This window comes from Pelodiscus sinensis, chromosome 2 (genome assembly GCF_049634645.1).
Source record: "Pelodiscus sinensis isolate JC-2024 chromosome 2, ASM4963464v1, whole genome shotgun sequence".
Classification (NCBI taxonomy): Eukaryota; Metazoa; Chordata; order Testudines; family Trionychidae; genus Pelodiscus; species Pelodiscus sinensis.
In genome coordinates, this window is record NC_134712.1 from 95,703,410 (window position 1) to 95,723,249 (window position 19,840).

The 19,840-nt window shown below is 39.4% G+C and overlaps 1 protein-coding gene across 1 annotated transcript; it reads left to right on the plus strand.

Moving 5' to 3' along the window:
• The first annotated feature begins 1,906 nt into the window (after positions 1 to 1,906).
• Positions 1,907 to 12,277, plus strand: TIMM21 (translocase of inner mitochondrial membrane 21). The gene is made up of 6 exons (XM_006121412.4): positions 1,907 to 2,495; positions 7,839 to 7,901; positions 8,005 to 8,102; positions 8,931 to 9,004; positions 11,639 to 11,744; positions 11,829 to 12,277. Exons 1-6 carry the CDS (start codon positions 2,198 to 2,200, stop codon positions 11,919 to 11,921), a joined length of 732 nt encoding a protein of 243 aa, XP_006121474.1. The 5' UTR covers positions 1,907 to 2,197; the 3' UTR covers positions 11,922 to 12,277.
• The last annotated feature ends 7,563 nt before the right edge of the window (positions 12,278 to 19,840 follow it).

Here is a 19,840-nt window from a genome sequence, read left to right on the forward strand (position 1 = left end):
ATGAAAAAGATACTATTCTACCTACATGGGTCATTAACATCCAGGCTTAAGCAAGTCTCTAAAGTGCTTTGTAAATGTAAAGCACTCGAGATGGTATGTATTAGTTATTAAGCACTGAATTTAAATGCCAGTGAAAGTTTTATGTTGATAGAGCCTAAAGAAAATATTAAACTGCATCTAATATTACAAAGAATTTACAAACAATGGACCATTATCTTGTTAAGACAACAGTTCCCAAACACTAGTCCCCAGCCCAGCAGCGGGCCACGAACCCTCGTCTGCCGGGCTTCTGCACGTTGCCAGGCCACACCCCAGCTTTTATTTACTCCGCCCCTTGGTTTCCAAGAGAATTCCCTTCTGTAAGGCACCTCACAACAGGGTGAGTGGGGCAGCTGGTAGCTGGGTGTGCTGAGGCTGGAGCCATCCTATTGGGGCAGCCTCACCATGGCCTCAGTTCCAGGTCCAGCAACCACTACGTGGCCTGGCCAGCAGGGCCAAGGGATAGCGGCTGCCCCAGCCGGGGGAGGGGAGGGGAGGGGAGGGGAGAGGAGACAAGCGCTGTGCAGGAAAGCGACTTCCAAATGCCGCATGTACAGTGGCTGCCCTGGTTCTAGAAGGAGCTGCACAGGGCAGGGCGTGAGGGAAGCCCTGAGAAGCACTGAGCCCCTGCAGAAAGCACATGCAGAGCTGAGGGGCAGCAGGCTGCCCATAAATTGGAAGCATGGCCCTTTTAGCCTCTCATCTCAAAACAAAAGACAATGTAAAAAATGCAATGTAAAATAATGTGACCCCTTAATATTACCATAATAAATATGGAAATATGCAAACACATTAATGACAACATGAATATGCAAATATTCCATTGCCAGTCCTCCAGCAGTTTTTGGATGAGTTTGCTGGTCCTCAGTATAAAAAAGATTTGGAACCGCTGGGTTAGGACATAAATGTCTGCTACTCTGTCTATAGTGGGCTATCACAGATTCTTAAAGATGTCATAAAGTACAATTCTGTTATTCTTATTATCATTATTGTAGCTTCCATGCTAAAAGCAGTAGAGTCTCTTATGATTGAATTCCAACTGTAATTATAGCTTCTGCCTTTTCAGTGCTCACAACTTCCTCAAACATATTTCTTTTAAGTGTGAATTGTCCTAGAAAGTTTGAGTAAAATCTTTACAGGTGTTTTTGGGTAGTGGCTTCATGGAATTATTTACTAGCTGAGTTTAATTAATAAATATTTATATGATTATATAGGAGCTGTATGCACATGCTGACCACAAAGGAATTATTGGGAGGAAAACATAATAAATACATAGAATTTGACCAGGGGGGCAGAGTTACTTTTATGTTCACTCAGTTGCTGAATCAGGCCCTGTTAAAATAGATTTTACATCCATCCGTTTCCATGATGAAAAACGACCATTTTAGAACCTCATCCTGCAAAGACCATGGGACTAAAGGTGTCCCTAAATCTTTGCAGGATTTATTCACCTTGAAAAAGGAAGAAATGCTTCTTTTACCACTATATTTGCAAAACAATAGGCAGTTCGCATTATTGCAAGGTCATAATGTTTTCCTAAAATGACAATTGGAAACCTTCAAAAAACGAAAAGAGAAGAAAACACTCCAAAACATATGCTCTTTTTCATTCACAAGCGCTGAGAGTTAAAGGAAGTCAAAAGCATCCAGCCTCCCTTACTACTTTTGTTACGTGGTATCTGTTCTAGAACCAGGAGATTGAAATTACTGTAGGTTTGTGTCGGTGCAATTTAATCTCACAGGCAGGAGCTGGCGCTTTGCATTGTGGTAGTTGTAGTCATTTTTCCTTTCAGCTACTATTAAATATAGATGGGAGGCGAATTTCTGTGAACTACAATTCCCAGGACCTCATGGCATTTTTTTTCCAGGGAACTTTGCAAACGTGATGGAGGAAGTTGAAAATGTCAGCGAGCACAGGGTAATGTAGGTTTCTCGATTAAAGTAAATCAACAAGGTAAAAGCAAATTCAAATTGAGAGATTGCTCCAATTCTGTTTCACTAAAGGGACAGCACCTTCATTGCACACACTATGTATGCGTTGCTTAGGTGCAGATTACATTAAGTTAAGATCTTTCCTGCAATAATCAAGGGAGGGTTTAGTTCAACTAATCTACATAGATCTTTGTTTGTTGGTAACATACTAAGACTTGTTTTGCCTCATGATGTTTTCTCCTTCGTTTACACGAGTTATTAAATGCAGCGAGAAGTTACAAGGCTCGACAGGAAAGTGGTTGCTTGCCCTCCATGGGAAAGTGTTTCTAAGGACTTGGCGGTGTTTTATGTGGGGGCAGGAATTTTCCCACATAGAATCTGTGTTGCGTCCTCGTATGCTTTTCCAAGGTGCAAAACAAAATATCTGGACCCAGGAAGGATCCCTCAGAGCTGGGAATAACAGCAAACAAGTGTCTGTGCAAAGAAGTCACAAAGGAGGCGCACCCGTGTCGGCTGCTCAGAAAGGTAAGTGAAAGTGAAGCTATGGCCAATATTAATTAGCAACTTGCATTGGTTTTAAATAGCAGTGACCATCTACAGCCCTACAACTGAGGAATATAAAACTGATTCCCACAGCTGCAACTCATCCCCTGGTTTATACATTGCATTTTTTAGCATAACTTTATACAGAGTTGACTTTTAACTGGTATGTGTGTATTACACACTCACAGGCTGTGTCTAGACTGGCAAGTTTTTCCGCAAAAGCAGCTGTCTACACTGGCCGCTTGAATTTGCGGAAGAACACTGACAATCTAATGTAATATTGTCAGTGTTCTTCCGCAAATACTATGCTGCTCCTGTTCGGGAAAAAGCCCTCTTGCACAAATGTAGTTGCGCAAGAGGGCCCGTGTAGACAACTAAAAACTGTTTTGTGCAAAAAAGCCCCGATGGCAAAAATGGCGATTGGGGCTTTCTTTTGCAAAACCGCGTCTAGATTGGCATGGACGCTTTTCCGCAAAAAGTGCTTTTGCGGAAAAGCGTCCATGCCAATCTAGACGCTCTTTTCCGCAAATGCTTTTAACGGAAAACTCTAGATGTAGCCAATAGGTAAGTGGCAGGCTTCTTATAGGTAGGCTAATTGGAACAGGCCTAATATGTTTTGTAGGGTCCACATAAGTAACACACAGTGCTCTCCATCTGTCTCCCCAGTTATGGTTGGATCCCCTTGCATGCAGAAGTTTAACACTACATTCCTATTCTCTTGCCTTCTGCCTGCCTGCAGTCAGCTTTTAGCACCACTCCAGCCTTGGAGAAAAAATAGGAAAAAAAAATAAACCTAATCAGCAATATTTGGGTTAAAGGCTGATACAAATTCAAATGTTAACTCTTCTAAAATAATTTTCTTCCTCCAAACACACATCACATTTTCTTATTACCATTGTAACAAAAAAGCAGTCTTTAGGTGAGGAAGAGTGGCTTTGTACCTAATAATTTCCAAATCTATGTATTAGATTAATATTTGATATCAGTTTCATCAGTCCCTCTTTAATGTGGAGATTGCAACTCACCTCTAAGGATTTCTTCCACTTGGCCACAGTGATCTTAGATTGCACAGCATCCATTGATTAATATGAAAAAACCAGAAAGGAATGTAGAGGTGATTTAAACCCTGTACATTAGGGATGTGAAAGTGTAAACATATACCTGGTTAACGGTTGAGCCTGGGCTCATCAGTTAATCTTCACAATTACATGCAGGCCACCCCTCTCCCACTGTTGCCTCTGTATCAGCGGCTATAGCGGAGGGCAGGTGAGGCAGGAGCTGGTGTTCGTGCATACCAGCTCCCGCAGAGCCTCCTATTCCCCCATCCCCTCACTGTTGCCTCTGTGTAAGAGGCAGCAGGGGGGAAAGCAGGTGGGACCCGGTGCTCAGGGGGAGTTAGCTGGCTCTGCAAGTGCTAGCTCCCGCTTGCCTCTGCCCCCTTTCCTCAACCTGTAAACATGTAATTACTGATTTTTTTCACTGCTTACATATTTACCTGAATAAACACATTTTCATGTCCCTGATATAAATTCTACATCCATGTCATTTCCTGAAGATTAAAACTGGCTTAGTTTAGTGAATTAAGAAAGTGATTTCCAGACATTGGTCCATTTGCTAGTTGCCTGCAGAGAGATGGCTGATCACATGGTACTGGCACCTCCTTTGTAGCTAATACAGTTACAAAAAATAGTGAATGTTTTTCTGGTAGTGTTTTTCCATGTATGTAATCAGGGTAGTTGCCACCAATGACCAATGTTGCCATTTGATCACCAATAGAAGGGGAGACAACCCAAATTGTTTCAAAAGGGAAGGAAGAAGCAATGTAAGAGGCTTTGGTATAGTCCATAGTGGAGATCCCACTTTTCAGCCATCTCAGCTGTATTACTCTCCAAGAACCATCTTCGTCTTTCATAATTATTTGATTAATTTTCAATCTAATAGGAACGTGCTGAACCATATAATTCTATTTCTCTGACCTAATGTTGAGGCCAACAAGTGTGGTTGTTCCCCCCCCCCCCTTCACTATTTAATGAAAATCATCTTACAAATATAAATATGCATAATTTGGAGACGCTATAGACAAAATTTCTCATGTAACCTATCCGTTTTGAATGTAACAATTAACTGGATCTATATATCCTGTTTTGGTGTATGAATCATTCTTTTATAAGATTGTTTATAGTTTTAAATATGCTAATGAGAGACATCACTGGATGCCCGGAACCCTTAACAACTTGGTGATCAACTTAACGATTTATAAATAGCTTTGTTTGTCCTGTAAGTCCAAAGGTGTTTTGACTAGTTAGATATGTGACCACACCAGCTGATAATTGGGATGGCATTTTGATCCAGGTATTTTTCCATGGAAGGGAGAATATAGAACGAAAGATTTCCACCCTGAGGAAAATACTATTTAAGCAAGGGGAAGCTATCAGCCCGTTCTGTTTGGCTGCTCCAGAAAATCCTGAAAGAATATAAAGGGCTGGGGACCCAGGTTAGAGTACAAAAGTCTCTGACCTGAAGATTATGCCTAAAACAAGAACAGCTCATTAGGATAAGAATGTGCTGGCCATAAGTTATTTTAAGTGAATTAGCACTAGCTAAGTGTTTTTTTCATTTCAATTTAAACTTAATAACTTACTTTAATCTTTCTGCTTTCACTTGAAATCACTTCCATCAGTGTTTCTCAAACTTTTTGGCCCGCGGACCACCCCACTCAACACAGACTTTTCCATGCACCACCAGCCAACCATCCATGATGATAAAATGAGTGCAGATGGGGATGGAGGGTCTGTCCGGGAAGTTGGGTAGAGGAGCCAAGTGGGGGTGGGAGTTTGAGTGGGAGGTGGGGTGCAGGAGCAAGGCAGGGGTGTAGAGTCTTGGCAGGAGGTGGGGTTCATGAGTAGGATGAGGGTAAGGAGGGAAAATGCTTATTGGATAGTAAGTCGACCAGTCAATTTCCTCTCCCCCTCTTTCTCTTCCCCCCTTCTATCAGATAGACACAGCACTGGGGGAGGGAGGAGGAGGAGAGTGGGTACTTCAAATGGCAATGCCCGTTTGTAATGCCGCTTCGGCATTTCAAAGGAGCAGCACCGCACAGCTGAGCCAGGGATCAGCTGTAGGGCGCTGCCCCTTTGAAATGCCGAGGTGGTGTTTCAAAGCAGCAGGGCCACCTGGAGCCTGGGGAAATGCCAGGCAGAAGCTGACCCTGGCCACCCCGTGGCATTTCAAATTGGCAGCACAACATGGCTCTGAGTCCCCCACTGATCCCAGACTCCATGAGTGCACTTCCGCTTTGAAATGCACAAGAGCTCCTGCTGGGGACTTTTGTACATTTCAAAGCTGGTGCACTCATGTGCAGCCCGGAGACAGTGGCTTCTCGCTGACCCCGGCCTGCATGTGATGTTCTGAAGTGCCTATTGACTAGTCAAGTAGTTGATGGAAATTTCATCAACTAATCGACTAATAAATTAACCGCAATTTAACATCCTTACATGGGAGTACAAGGTTGGAATATGGGGGTGCTTACCTAGCTCCATGACCTCCACTGTTCCCATTGGCTGTATTTCCAGCCTCTAGGCTATGCCATTCCCTCAGTCGGGGGGAGCAGCACCACACACAACCACTTCCTCTCTCCACAGCAGGAAGCCAGTGCTGACACTCCAATCTTGCAGGGGGGGCAGGGCTCAAACACCAGCACAGGCTCCCCGCTGCAAGAGGAGTGAGCCCCTAGCCACAGCCCAAGGCGTTTGCAAACCACACTTTGAGAACCACTGACTTAAACCCTACTGCTTGTATTTAATAAAAACACTTGTTTACTACCAGGCCCACTGTAAATATTTGTTACCTAGGGGGAACGACCAGTATGCATGACTGTCTTTCATTGATAAAGAGGGTGAACATCCTCATTACCTTTCCTTGTGTAAAACTTCTACACAGAGAAAGATGGCTTTATTTGGTGTTTTGTTCCCTGTCGTGGGTTAGTTTTCTGGGTGCTGTGCATCCTCCCAGAGCTGAAGGGTTTCAGTGTCTGCATTGCTCTTCAGGGGGGCAGTAACCACAACTGTGCCTTGTCTGGGGGAGACCAGATGATCTAGTCCAGCAGGACAGGGTGCTGGGGAGCCCCAGAGAGCCCGAAGGCAGGTGTCAGTGGCTTAGAACGCTGGGAATTATCTCAAAGGGTCTTCTGTGACTACACCCTGTCACAAGGAGGTCCCACTTACACTGATCAGCATAAGTGACTATCACAATTTGATATCTTAATTGATCTTAAATGCTTTGATTGTCCATCAAGCAATTTATAACATGTAGCTTAGGCCAATTTAGTACCCTAAAGGATCTAATAGTTTTTTGTTTGTTTTAGTTCCACTCTAGTGAAACAAAAAACTAAATACTTTGCTTAGGGGTAGCATAGAATGAGATGACTTTTCTTCAAATTATAGTAATTCATTCATCTATTTCTAACATTATTATTTATTATGATTGTAATTATGTAATGTATGATGATAGTTCCATCATATGATCCCTGTTCCCTTGGTTCCTCCCATTCATTCCTTTGAGCAAGAAGTGATTGTTACACAGGTAGGTTCTTTTCTTTATTCAGAAAATATAAGCACTTTTCTTAGAAAAAACCTAGGCTGATAGAGGGCTGTAGAAAGCTGGAGGAAAAGAGGTTATTTAAGTTTCCTTGCTAATTTGTACTTTGCTGCAAAGCACAGTTTATAATCCACACAAGTTAGTGGCCTCTATAGTTCTAAAAACGTTTGGAGAGGCTGTAATGAATAAGACTTTTTACTCTTGTACACTACAAAATATAACTGAACTGCAATTGACTTAAGTAAATGCTCTTGTAGCAGCCTGGCTTTTTATTGTTCACATACTTGATAATTCCTCATTCACAATCTGTGTCATTAGTATTGACTTTTTCCTCCAACTCTGGTTTAAAAAAATTGCTATAAATGCATGTTATATTGTAACTTGAATACTGTGCTACTGAAAAAGTATTACTGATACTTAAAGAAAATTACTTTCTGTGTCAGCAGGAGAGCAATAGCACAGGTTGTTCTAGGTCTTAACACTAACTAGCTGAAAAAATTCTTCTAGAACTGGCTTAAAAACTTTTCATGGTCTCTTTATTTTACTGCTGAGGTATAATAGAAGGAATGGAATAAAAGCTGATGTTTTCCCCACTTACCAATATGAGACCCACTCACAAAAGTGCTGTTTGAATTTTAGACTGGCATATAAAACAAAAGATAATTATTTTTATGATAAAATTATAATACGCTAATATGGTAACTACTCTGTTTTTTCTCTCTATTACAGTAAAAGAAGCTGGCAGGGATTTTACCTATTTCATAGTGGTGCTCGTTGGGATTGGCATTACAGGTTATATAAAAAGCTTTATGCCTTGTAAATATATTTTATTCATTATTGTTCATCAGATCGTATTTGTTATAATTTTGTTTGTTTTTGTTTCCCTCTATTTCAGGTGGCTTGTTTTATGTGATTTTTAAAGAACTATTTTCTTCTTCCAGTCCCAGTAAGATATATGGTAACGCCTTAGAAAAATGCAGATCTCACCCTGAGGTTGGTCTTCAAATCTAAATTACAAGTCCATAGTTGAATAAAAGGATTTCTTTTTAACTGCTGTCTTACATGCTCTTTGAATCATTAAGCTCTAAAGCAAATTCCACTTGACTTATTCTCACACAATTCCACGAATTATATGGGAATTGGCCCCCTCTAAACCATACCATATACTTTTTAGCTTCTTTCTTCACCCAATAGTGATATATTCTTATTATCTATATTGTGATACTCACAAGAGTCCCATTAAGATCCAGAACACCATTGTGCTTGGTGCTGTACAAATAAACAGACATGACCCCTCACCCAAAACTTTAGTCTAATTTGCACAACCTGTGACTAACAAATAATGTAAGGGAAAGAAGGATGACATTAACAGTAATAAGACCATAGAGTTGTTCAGGCTAGCGAGATACAAATAAAAAACTCAAAGCAAGATCTTTTTTTTAAAAAAAAATCACGTTTTTTCATATAAAACTGTAAATGTGTATAATAGCCTTCCAGACAAGATTACTGGGGATGTGAGTAGGATTAATTTAGAAATAGCAAAAATATTAGCAAGATCTTTATAGGATAATAAGGACTATTGAGTAATCTAGTTTTTTTTTAAAAAAATCCATTGAAATGTAGAAATACTATTTAATATGAAATCTGCTGCTCTCTTCTAGTTTGTTTCCTAAATTCTTGGGTTATTACTATCAATAATATACTTGAAGCATTTTGGTGAAATGAAAATTATTTCAGATGGGGAGGCAGGATAACACAAGAGTATCTCTTTGAATGTGACATTTTAGACATCCTATATCTCGTTTCTGCTCTTTTTCTTAGGTAATAGGTGTTTTTGGTGAACCCATTAAAGGTTATGGTGAGTCAACTCGACGAGGAAGACGACAGCTTGTCAGGTACTTGTTTGAATTTGTCCTATATAGACACCTATTTCGGCAAAGACACTTTGGGCTAAGATTAAATCTAAACTAACTTAGCTGCATAGGATATATTGAATCGCTGTCATTTTTAAAAGGAACTCATCAACCTGTTTGAAGGACTTCTTACATGGCACGTAGCTAATGTAGCGAGTGTTTGCTAATGTTAAAAAGAACATTTGCAGGAATTTTAGGTGGAAGATTTTTTTTTCAAGCAGATCTTTCTGAAGGTGTAGAATTTGAGCTATTAGGCTTGCAAACGCTGGCAGTATTTCTCTTCTATTTATAGTTATGCTGATCTGAAAACTCACAGAATTATTTGTATAAAATGTAAAGCATTATGATGGGATCTGTTTTGTTCAGAGATTAGCTAGACCCTTTTTGCTGAACTGTCACTTACAAGAGCATTTTTATTTATGAAACAGTAGAGAAGGCTGGGAAAGGGTCCTAAAAAGTCAGTCAAGAACAAATTAATTTTCCTTGTCTTATATGTAAAAATGCACAAAGTTCCTCAATTCCAATGGATCTAATTCCTTCTCTTATAAAACTGGCAGGAAATTAAAGGAACACTTTAGCGGTAGAATACTAAAATTAATATGTTTTATAACAACTTTAATATGATACTGCAGAATGTCTGTTTACCTCCAGCGTGGATCACCTTTCAGTCACATAGTTCTTTCACTTGAGGCTACGTATATAATATACGCTAACCGTTCTGATCTTACATAACACTTTTGAAGTGTTCTGAAAGTATTCCTTGACTGTCCTCTAAAAGTAAAGGTATGTCTACACTTGCCCCCTCTTTCTAGAGAAGGATGCAAATGAAGACATTCAAAATTGCAAATGAAGCCGTGATTTTGCATTATGGCGCTGTTTCGAAATAAGATGCTGTTAAGACACGGTTATTTCGAGAGAAAATCCTTCTCTTGAAATACCTGGTAAACCTCATTGTATGAGGAACAAAAGTTATTTCGAGAGAAGGGTTTTCTCTCAAAATAACCACGTCTTAACAGCGTCTGCTATTTCGAAATAGCGCCATAACTCAAATATGCAAATGAAGTGTGGGATATTTAATTCTCTGCTTAATTTGCATCCCTCTCTCGAAAGAGGGTACAAGTGTAGACATACCCTAAGAAAATTTATAACTTTCAAACTTCTCTCTTTTTTGTCATATTCACTTGCTTTAGCTCTTCAACTGAAAGTATTTTGCTGGGGTGGATTTCTTCTGTCTCAGTACAGTGCCCACACAACGAAGTCCTCACATCACAGCAACCTCTTTGAACTTCATTTTATCAAAACCCACTTAAGGTGAAGTAGATAGCTGGGCCTGCATAGAAAACTGATCCTTAAAATTCTGATTTTTGTTTTGGAGGAAGATCATTTTTATCACAATTAAAGTTTCTATTTTTACCAAATTGTGTGTCAAAAATGTTGTTCAGTCAGGTGCTGAGTACTGACATGTAAAAAAGAAGTTTTAAGAATCTGTCTGTAAAACAGGAACTATCTTTCTAGGGCCATAACTGAGTGACAAAGTGATTTGCATTTTTCTGTGATTTCTAGTTCTAATTTTTTTTTTATCAGTTGATTTTTTTCCATTTATTTTTGAGTCTGGACTCTCTTAAGAGAGGCTGCAGTAAAATGTGCAGACAGACCCACATCTCAAAATACATATTGGCATGCTCACTGGGTATATTTTTGCATTTCTGGACCCAAAGTTACCCGAATAGTGTGGTGGTTCATTAGCCTAAATGTGAGCTAATTAGATCCCACAGAGGGATGCTAGTGACCTCAATAGGAGTATTTTCAACCAGGAGGAACTAGCTATGCAGTGCCACCATGCCTGACAAAAGCCCTGGCTTTCTGCAGTCTCCTGGCTGGCTGTTGAATAGTAGGAGTCCAGAAGAATGCAACTTCTAATATCTACAAGCAAGGAATCTTTAGTCAGCCACCAAGTCTATCAAAATTAAATTTCAGAGCCAATAAAACCACTGGCTACTTTTTCTACCATATACCAGCTTCCTGAAGATGAATAAAATCAGTCACCATTTGTTTTCATTTCCAGTCTTTATTACTAGAGTAACACATCTACTTCAGTATTCTTGCTCTTAATTTTAACTCCCATCAGATGACTGATATTAAGTGTGTGTGGCTAGAATCCACAATTTTTTGGAAATGGCACCTGTACAATAGTTCCTCAGATACCTAAAATGGTCCTAGGTTAAACAGCTTTGTTGCCTAAAAGATTATTCTGGCATCTCTTGAAACCACTGGATTACATTCCCTCCAACTATAGCTGAACAGCTCTTCTTAGTGTGAGTGTTAAGTCAAGTGCAATTCATTAAAATATAGTTGAGGAAGGATTTATAGTTTTAAAAAAAAGTGCTGTCTGGCACCTTTTCCTTAAAATATCTTATGTCTGAACAAGTTACAACCATTTGTGAGAGTTAAGAATATACAATTAACCTGGCAGTGTGATGCAGGATAGATCAGACACTGAGACAAAATTGCTGTCAGTACAGATGTTTCAGTTTACATATCGTTCCTGCAATGTGCATGGTGTCTCATACGGAAATATGCAGAATGTCATCATGTGTCCTTCTTCCTTTTTCTTAGTCACATTCAATATGTAAAAGATGGATTGAAATACATGCGCTTAAAGTTTTACATTGAAGGCTCAGAAAAGGGAAAACAAGGGACAGTCCACGTGGAAGTTAAAGAGGTAAAATTGTTTCAATTAATTATACAGTCAACAAGCATAATTTGAAAGGGCAAAATAACCCTTGCATGTTTTTCCTTATTACAGAATCCTGAAAGTGGAAGATATGAGTACCGTTACATATTTGTGGACATTGATACCTACCCTAGAAGAACCATTGTAATTGAAGATAATAGATAGCGAAAGAACCAAGTGATGGTGACAGTTCTTGAGTGGTGGTGAATGATACCCAATCAGTGTAGAAATGAATGGGGATTTCACAGGTGTATCTGGGGCTAGTAGCATGTTGGTTGTTATCATTGTATTTATAATGGAAGTGTAGTAGGATTTGATGTGAACCAAATTCTGAAGTAGTGTCATTTATGGCAAAAGAAAAATCATGATATGAAAGAATTGTTATGCAGTGAATGTAATGCTGGTTAGTATTTCTGCACCAGACCCCCACCCCCACCACTATTGTCTTCCACCATTTCACAAAAACACTTCAGATAAAAATGAAGTGCAAAATGTGGAAAATACATGTGCATTTATTTGCAGCCTGTGTGTTATAATGATGTAGAGTGAGAAGATATCAACAGTGCACGAAGCCTTTACTGCAGAAGCAGCTATGAACATGCACCAGAGTGTTGCATGACCCTGTGAGATCAATTAGAATAAAACACAGTACATTTCAGGGGCTGAGTGAGGTACAAATTTCTGACACACAAGACCAGGTCCTAGCACTGACCTAGCAGAGGGGGTTTTGCTTGTAGTACTCAGTATTGTGGGGATTTGGGGCCACAAAGCAGTCCCGAGCGGGCTATGGGGAATTGTTGTAAAGTAGAACTTCAGACTGGCAACTCTATTAGAAAATAATGGCAGTTTGGTACTGTATACCTCCTTGATTGTCACACACTGTAGAGACCAGCACCAAACTACTAGTAACTTCAGAACTGCAGGTCTTGGTTTTTTTCAGTGGAGTGCCTTAAATCTTAATCTCTTTCCACTAACTGATGAGGTAAATATCTCTGCTCTTCAGAGGAGTCTTAGGGGACACTTTTTGTTTAAATTACCAAAAAAAAAAAAAGCCAAATTGATTCCTCTGCCCTTTCCTTCACTTTCATACAACCTTCTGTGTCACAGCGTTTGTTGCAAGCTATGGAAGAGAGTTTGTTTTTCTAAAGGAGATGCTGTGTGTGATGGGATGCACAAACCCCACACTAGTGAGATGGGAGTTAAGTTGCTCTGGCTAATGCAAGTTCCACCCTCTTGCCACTTCTGGGCATGATCCCAGTGGAAGAAGCCTTCAAAAGGGAGCAGCTCAGCCCACTCTAGAATCCCAAGCCAGTGCTGTAGCCTCCTGCAGAGAAGCTGCCAGGTCTCCAACCCACCAGACCGAGGCCTCAGAGTCAAATCGCTGCAGGCCTTTCAACAGCAGACGCTGAGGACGAGTTGCTGCAGATGGGGAAGGTGCTATAGTGCATGACCTGAAAAGACACCATGGGGAACCCCAAGACAGACCTGTGGCACAGATGGAGGAACAGAGACAAGTAGGAGAGGATGCAGGGAACAGGCATAAGGGCATCTACCCCTGAGTCTTGTATCTGGCCATTGTTTTCAAAGTTCCTACGCTGGAATCTTACGGAGCAATGTGGGCTCAGGTTCCCCTACTCCCCACCATTGGCTCTCATGCTTCAGCAACATCTTCACTGGCTCTAGCTGCAAAGACAGGCAGCCACAAACTCTTGCCTTTGGATGACACTGGTACAAGCTATAGCTCAGCGGTTCCCAAACTTTTCCAGATGGGGATCCATTTTGACAATTCAGGAAGACTTGGTAACCCAATGCAACTCAAAAACAGGCGGAGGCGGGGTGGTCGAGCCACCTGGGCAGACTCTTGGCTGTTGTACCAAATAAAAAGCAAGCAGGATCTTATGAGGGGGATAAGGCAAAAAGCCACATTTATTGTAAAGATAATAAAAAATAAAGAAAAGATAGAAGCAAACAACATTGTTTAACTACTTATTCCTAACACTACTTAACCCTTATACACTTATATATATATATAAACCATTCATTCATACATCCATTCATTCAAGTTCTGTGTATAGTTACCAGCCTGGAAGTTGCTTGTGACAGGATACTGGCCAGGTACTCTGTACACAAGTGATGGTAGTGGGGAGCGAAGTCCTGATCAGATGCGCATCTGAAGCTCCTGGTAGGCTGGCAGCAGAACCTTGGACTCTGATTCCATAGTTTTTTAGTCCAGTTCTTATAGGAATTTCTTCCTATGCCAGTCTATGGAAATTGCTGCATCATGCTGATGTCTCCAGGGTGGCTGCCAGGTGCTCATCAGTGATCTCATCGGGTGGACCTCCAGTTTCTCCACTTGACACCTTTTGGTTGCACTGGCACCTGACGCCTTCTTCAGCCCTTTGTTGCTGTATTCTCAGGCTGGCACCTCTCAGAACCATTCACTCATCATCCAAGCACTCTCTCATACATTCATACAGTATTTTGTATAATAATAAAAGTTGTAGTTACAGAAAGTTTCTGGGTGGTATTGCTTAAAACATTCTCTGAGTGCTGAATAAAGTTACAATGTTTTAAAGAGAACAGGCCTCAATTAAGTAACAATGCCCTTAAGTCAATTACAGGGCTTGGCTCCCATAGCAGAGTTAGTGGCTTGACAATGCATTGTTACAATGTATCTCTGCAATGTCAATTTCAAGCAGCCCCTTGCACAAGCTTGAGTATGCCCTGGAGCGCAGAGAAAGGGGAGGGGGCTGTTTCTGGCTACATAGGATTATATTCTTAACAGTTAGGATTATATTTTTAACAGTTCTAAGTTACATGACCTAATATATTATATTCTAAAGGGACAATAATAATAATAAATCTAAACATTTAACAATCTTAACTAATAATAATAATAATAATAAGAAGAATTAATAATAAATCTAAACACTAAGTTGTGGGGAACAAATTATGGGGAGTCACTTCCATTTGGAGGAATCATTTTCAATACATTAATATGTTATCCCTACATACTCCCCCTTTTGACACTACGATATCTGGTATACTCGTAGTGTCACTTTGTATTTAATCTGTTTAAGAGAAGGTATTGTGAGGCAACATGTGTTTGTGATTGTAATGTAACAAATATTCTCTTTATCCAGGTTAGGTGACTTTGCCCAGAGCGAGAGAAAAAATAGTGATTTTATCCAGGGCAGCTTGGGCAACAGTTTGAAACCCAATTAACAGTGCATGAATTTATGTGCTCTCATCCCATATAGTGTAGGCATCCTTGCATTTAGCCCTGAAAACAAAATTGGTGGTGTGCCTCAGTTTCCCTTTTCACATCACACACCAATTTTGGAATTCCCCTTTCTCAGGTGAGAAGCTTCAACACTAATTACAAGTACTAACAGTAAAATACCAGTGTTACAAGGCTTTTGAACATACAATGTGCTCTTGGGTACATTTTTTTTTAACCATTTCCAGGGTTTTGGTATAAAATCCTGCACATTGAACATTGTTACATTCTTAGTAACTGCAGTACAGTGGTCATGAAAGTTAGCATAAGTAGCAGGAACAAATTCATCCCAAGTGTACGCTGACAATTTTGGGTTTTTAGGTTGAAAAATCTGCAGCCTTCCTTGGCCACATAGGTCTTGCCCCATTGCCCTGTGGTTTTAAATGCAAAACTTCCTCTTTCAAAGACAAAAGGCCTGGCTGGGTGTGCCTCCCCTGGGAACACTCCTGTCCCAAACACACTGACTGCCCAGCAAGCTGGTCATACCCAGTTACTTGGTTGCCAGACTGCTTCAATTCCCTGGCTGATTCTGCCTCTTCTGAAACAACCCTCAGTCCCTCTGAGATCTCTCCACAGCCATCTACACTGGGTTTCTCTAAATGCAGTTAACATGTTTAATGCTTATTGAACCTTTCCTGCCTAGTGCAGATTATCTTTAACACAGTATACTAGCTAGTCAGACAGACAGACATGAGACAAACACAAAACATAAAACAATCTTTGTTGCAACAATACATCCATGGTGTTGTAGGGTATTTAGCTGGTACCAGCTTGTCCTGATTTTCTGAAAGACAAAACAAGAACATACTTCTACCCCTTTGGGGGTGGCATTATTATTTACATACTTTCTCTTTTACAGATATGTTTTCATTTCTCTTTGCTTACAATTACTCCTATAGTTAAATATTTTTGTTTTGTAGGCAAAACAGGTTTCAATGGTTTTTACCCCTTCTTGTGGGTGAATTACCCCACTGTGTAATTATTAAATTTAGGAGGTGTACTTTAGTTTTTCTCTTATACAGCAGACTAAGTTAGTAAGTTTCTGCTGTGTTAGGTTTATGAATAGAGAGTAGCCAGGAAGCATTATTACTATAATGCTGGGAGGGTTTTAAGTGTGAGATGTGTTTTCAATTATTATTTTAACATTTTAAAGGTTTTTCTTTTTTTTTTTTTAAAGAAAATCATGTACATATTACAGGGTTACTTATGAACATTAGTTTCAAATAACAAGTAGCCCTGTGGATCTTACCAATAGGTGTTTAAGTATCCTGTGATAGCATGCCTTTTATTTAGACAACTTAGCTTTGAGACCAGTGTGTTTAAAACCATCTTGAAATTTTTCCATATGCAGACCCCGTTTTGTTCTGGTCTCAGGTAGTTTGCTAATCAAACTATTTATTTACCTGCCAAAATTTTTGTGTGTGCTGCCAGCTAGGGCATTTGCACCACAGACACTTTCTGGCTTGCTTTTAGATTAAAAGCTGTTTGTAGCTTTGTCTTAAAAATGGACACAATAACTTTTGCCAGAGATTTACAGTTTTGAGTTTTTACTTTAAGTTCTGCTTTCTCACACAGCAACCTGAAAAGGAAATTACAACCTGTTGTGGCTCCTGGAGCCTTCACAGGATTTTGATTTGTTTCCAGTTTTTACCTCCTTCTACAATATACATTGCATGTCACAGGAAAATGTGCATTCTTTGTTTATAATGTTATTTAGCCATATTAATTTTTGCATTGGGTGTAACTTTTTTATGCTCACTGAGTTTTAACAAACCAATTTGTTTTAAGCATACAAAACAGTTTACTAACCTACAAAACAGGAGTTCTGGATCTTAAAAACTTCACCTACTATTTACACTATATTTACACACAGATACATGCATATATTCTCTGAATATTTTTAACACTATTTTTACATACCTGTACAAAGATTACATTTACTTTTATTTATTTGGGGGTAGTTAAGTTCCCAATAGTACCCTCTTGAAGTTTTTTAGTTAAATTTGCCTGGATTATTTACAGACACTCTTTTGGAAAAGGACCCCTTTTTCCTTAAGAAAGGCTGCAAAGAAACCAAGAATTCTTTTCCTATAACATTTTAGCATTTTCACAACTGCTCAATTCCTTCCATACTCTGTAGAGTTAACTTTTTTGTGTTGTTTTTTTTTTCTTTCTTAAAACACTTTCTTATTTCTTAAAATGAAAACTGGCCTTGCTTCAGATAATTACTTCTTGTAAGTATTGTTTTAAGAATTTAGATTTTCAGTGCCTGTACTTACTGCTTTTTCCCAGTTTTACCACAAGGCCTTTAATCTATCTTTTGCCTGCCTGCTTGTTTGGGCCTGATCCTGTTTTTCTTGCTGAATGGCCCTTTTCCATGGACACAGGCTTTGTCACCTCCTGGTCCTTTTTTTTTTTTTAAAAGCATATTCTTGAAAACTTTGAGAGTGCTACTTTAACTCTCAGTACCCATCCTTAAGGGAATCTAACTGTGTCTGGGTACTGAGGGACAGACATTTCCACCTTTTTGCTTTTGCAGCAGAGGCTTTTACATTTTGCAGTTTCCTATTTGAATTTTTATAATTAGTTAATTTGAGGAACACCTTATTACAGGTTTTATAGGAGCCAAACTGAATCTGTGTTTTCTTTTCCCTTTTTCTTTTGGGTTTAGCTTTTTCTGCAGAGAGAGATTTTTTTTTTCTTTGCAGGTAGCTAAGTGGAGGTAACTGTTATTACATGCCTCCCATAATAGCCAAATTGCTGCTGCATCTTCTTTGGCAGCATTAGAAGGTCTGTAAATGAGGATATACTGTGCCAATCTATCCTCTAGGTCCAAAATATTACAAACATCTTCAAGGGCTTGTCCAAGGACTGTGCCCATATCTTTGAAGGATTTGTTTAAAGGGTGTTATTTCTTTATGAAAGGTGAGGTTAGAGCTCCTTCAAACTCTATTCCTCCCTCTGAGACTGCTTTTCCTGGACTTTTCTTAAACATCTTTAATACTTGTGTAGTTTCCTTTATCACCCCTGAACCCTTGCAGCGAGTGACACAGCCTAGACTATCAATGAATAATCGTAGCTTCTAGTTACACAGCCTAGATTATTTCAATAGTCGTAGCTTCTAGTTACACAGCCTAAATTATTTCAATAATTGTAGCTTCTAGTTATACAGCCTTGATTATTTCAATGAATAACCGTAGCTTCTTACACAGCCTAGATTATTTCAATGAATAACCATAGCTTCTTACACAGCCTAGATTATTTCAATGAATAACCATAGCTTCTATTTACAGCCTAAATTATTTCAATAATTGTAGCTTCTGGTTAGACAGCCTAGATTATTCCAATGAATAATCGTAGCTTCTTTTTACTATGAGCTCTTTTGTGAAGCCTCTACCCTCTGGAGGTCAGCAGGCTTTGGTTAACCAAAAAAAGAAAAAGAAAAAGAAAGAAAAAAAAAAAAAATGGAACTGCTCTCTGTAGAGTCAGCTGTGTGCACACCAATGTCCACAATACCTGAGGCTTTTTTACCAATACTCCCCCTTTCGCATTCTCCACCAAAATGTTGTACCAAATAAAAAGCAAGCAGGATCTTATGAGGGGGATAAGGCAAAAAGCCACATTTATTGTAAAGATAATAAAAAATAAAGAAAAGATAGAAGCAAACAACATTGTTTAACTACTTATTCCTAACACTACTTAACCCTTATACACTTATATATATATATAAACCATTCATTCATACATCCATTCATTCAAGTTCTGTGTATAGTTACCAGCCTGGAAGTTGCTTGTGACAGGATACTGGCCAGGTACTCTGTACACAAGTGATGGTAGTGGGGAGCGAAGTCCTGATCAGATGCGCATCTGAAGCTCCTGGTAGGCTGGCAGCAGAACCTTGGACTCTGATTCCATAGTTTTTTAGTCCAGTTCTTATAGGAATTTCTTCCTATGCCAGTCTATGGAAATTGCTGCATCATGCTGATGTCTCCAGGGTGGCTGCCAGGTGCTCATCAGTGATCTCATCGGGTGGACCTCCAGTTTCTCCACTTGACACCTTTTGGTTGCACTGGCACCTGACGCCTTCTTCAGCCCTTTGTTGCTGTATTCTCAGGCTGGCACCTCTCAGAACCATTCACTCATCATCCAAGCACTCTCTCATACATTCATACAGTATTTTGTATAATAATAAAAGTTGTAGTTACAGAAAGTTTCTGGGTGGTATTGCTTAAAACATTCTCTGAGTGCTGAATAAAGTTACAATGTTTTAAAGAGAACAGGCCTCAATTAAGTAACAATGCCCTTAAGTCAATTACAGGGCTTGGCTCCCATAGCAGAGTTAGTGGCTTGACAATGCATTGTTACAATGTATCTCTGCAATGTCAATTTCAAGCAGCCCCTTGCACAAGCTTGAGTATGCCCTGGAGCGCAGAGAAAGGGGAGGGGGCTGTTTCTGGCTACATAGGATTATATTCTTAACAGTTAGGATTATATTTTTAACAGTTCTAAGTTACATGACCTAATATATTATATTCTAAAGGGACAATAATAATAATAAATCTAAACATTTAACAATCTTAACTAATAATAATAATAATAAGAAGAAGAATTAATAATAAATCTAAACACTAAGTTGTGGGGAACAAATTATGGGGAGTCACTTCCATTTGGAGGAATCATTTTCAATACATTAATATGTTATCCCTACATGGCAACCCTTCTGAAATGTAATGGCAACCCATACTTGGGTTTCAACTCATAGGTTGGGAAACCCTGCTATCGCTGCTAGGCAAAGTGGCCACAA

Excerpts from the sequence above, each read along its gene's own strand:
- TIMM21 (XM_006121412.4), top strand. The coding sequence starts at position 2,198 with ATGATGTTTTCTCCTTCGTTTACACGAGTTATTAAATGCAGCGAGAAG. Across the intron at positions 2,496-7,838 it reads CGTGTCGGCTGCTCAGAAAG|TAAAAGAAGCTGGCAGGGAT; the intron begins GTAAGTGAAAGT and ends TCTCTATTACAG. Across the intron at positions 8,103-8,930 it reads AATGCAGATCTCACCCTGAG|GTAATAGGTGTTTTTGGTGA; the intron begins GTTGGTCTTCAA and ends TCTTTTTCTTAG.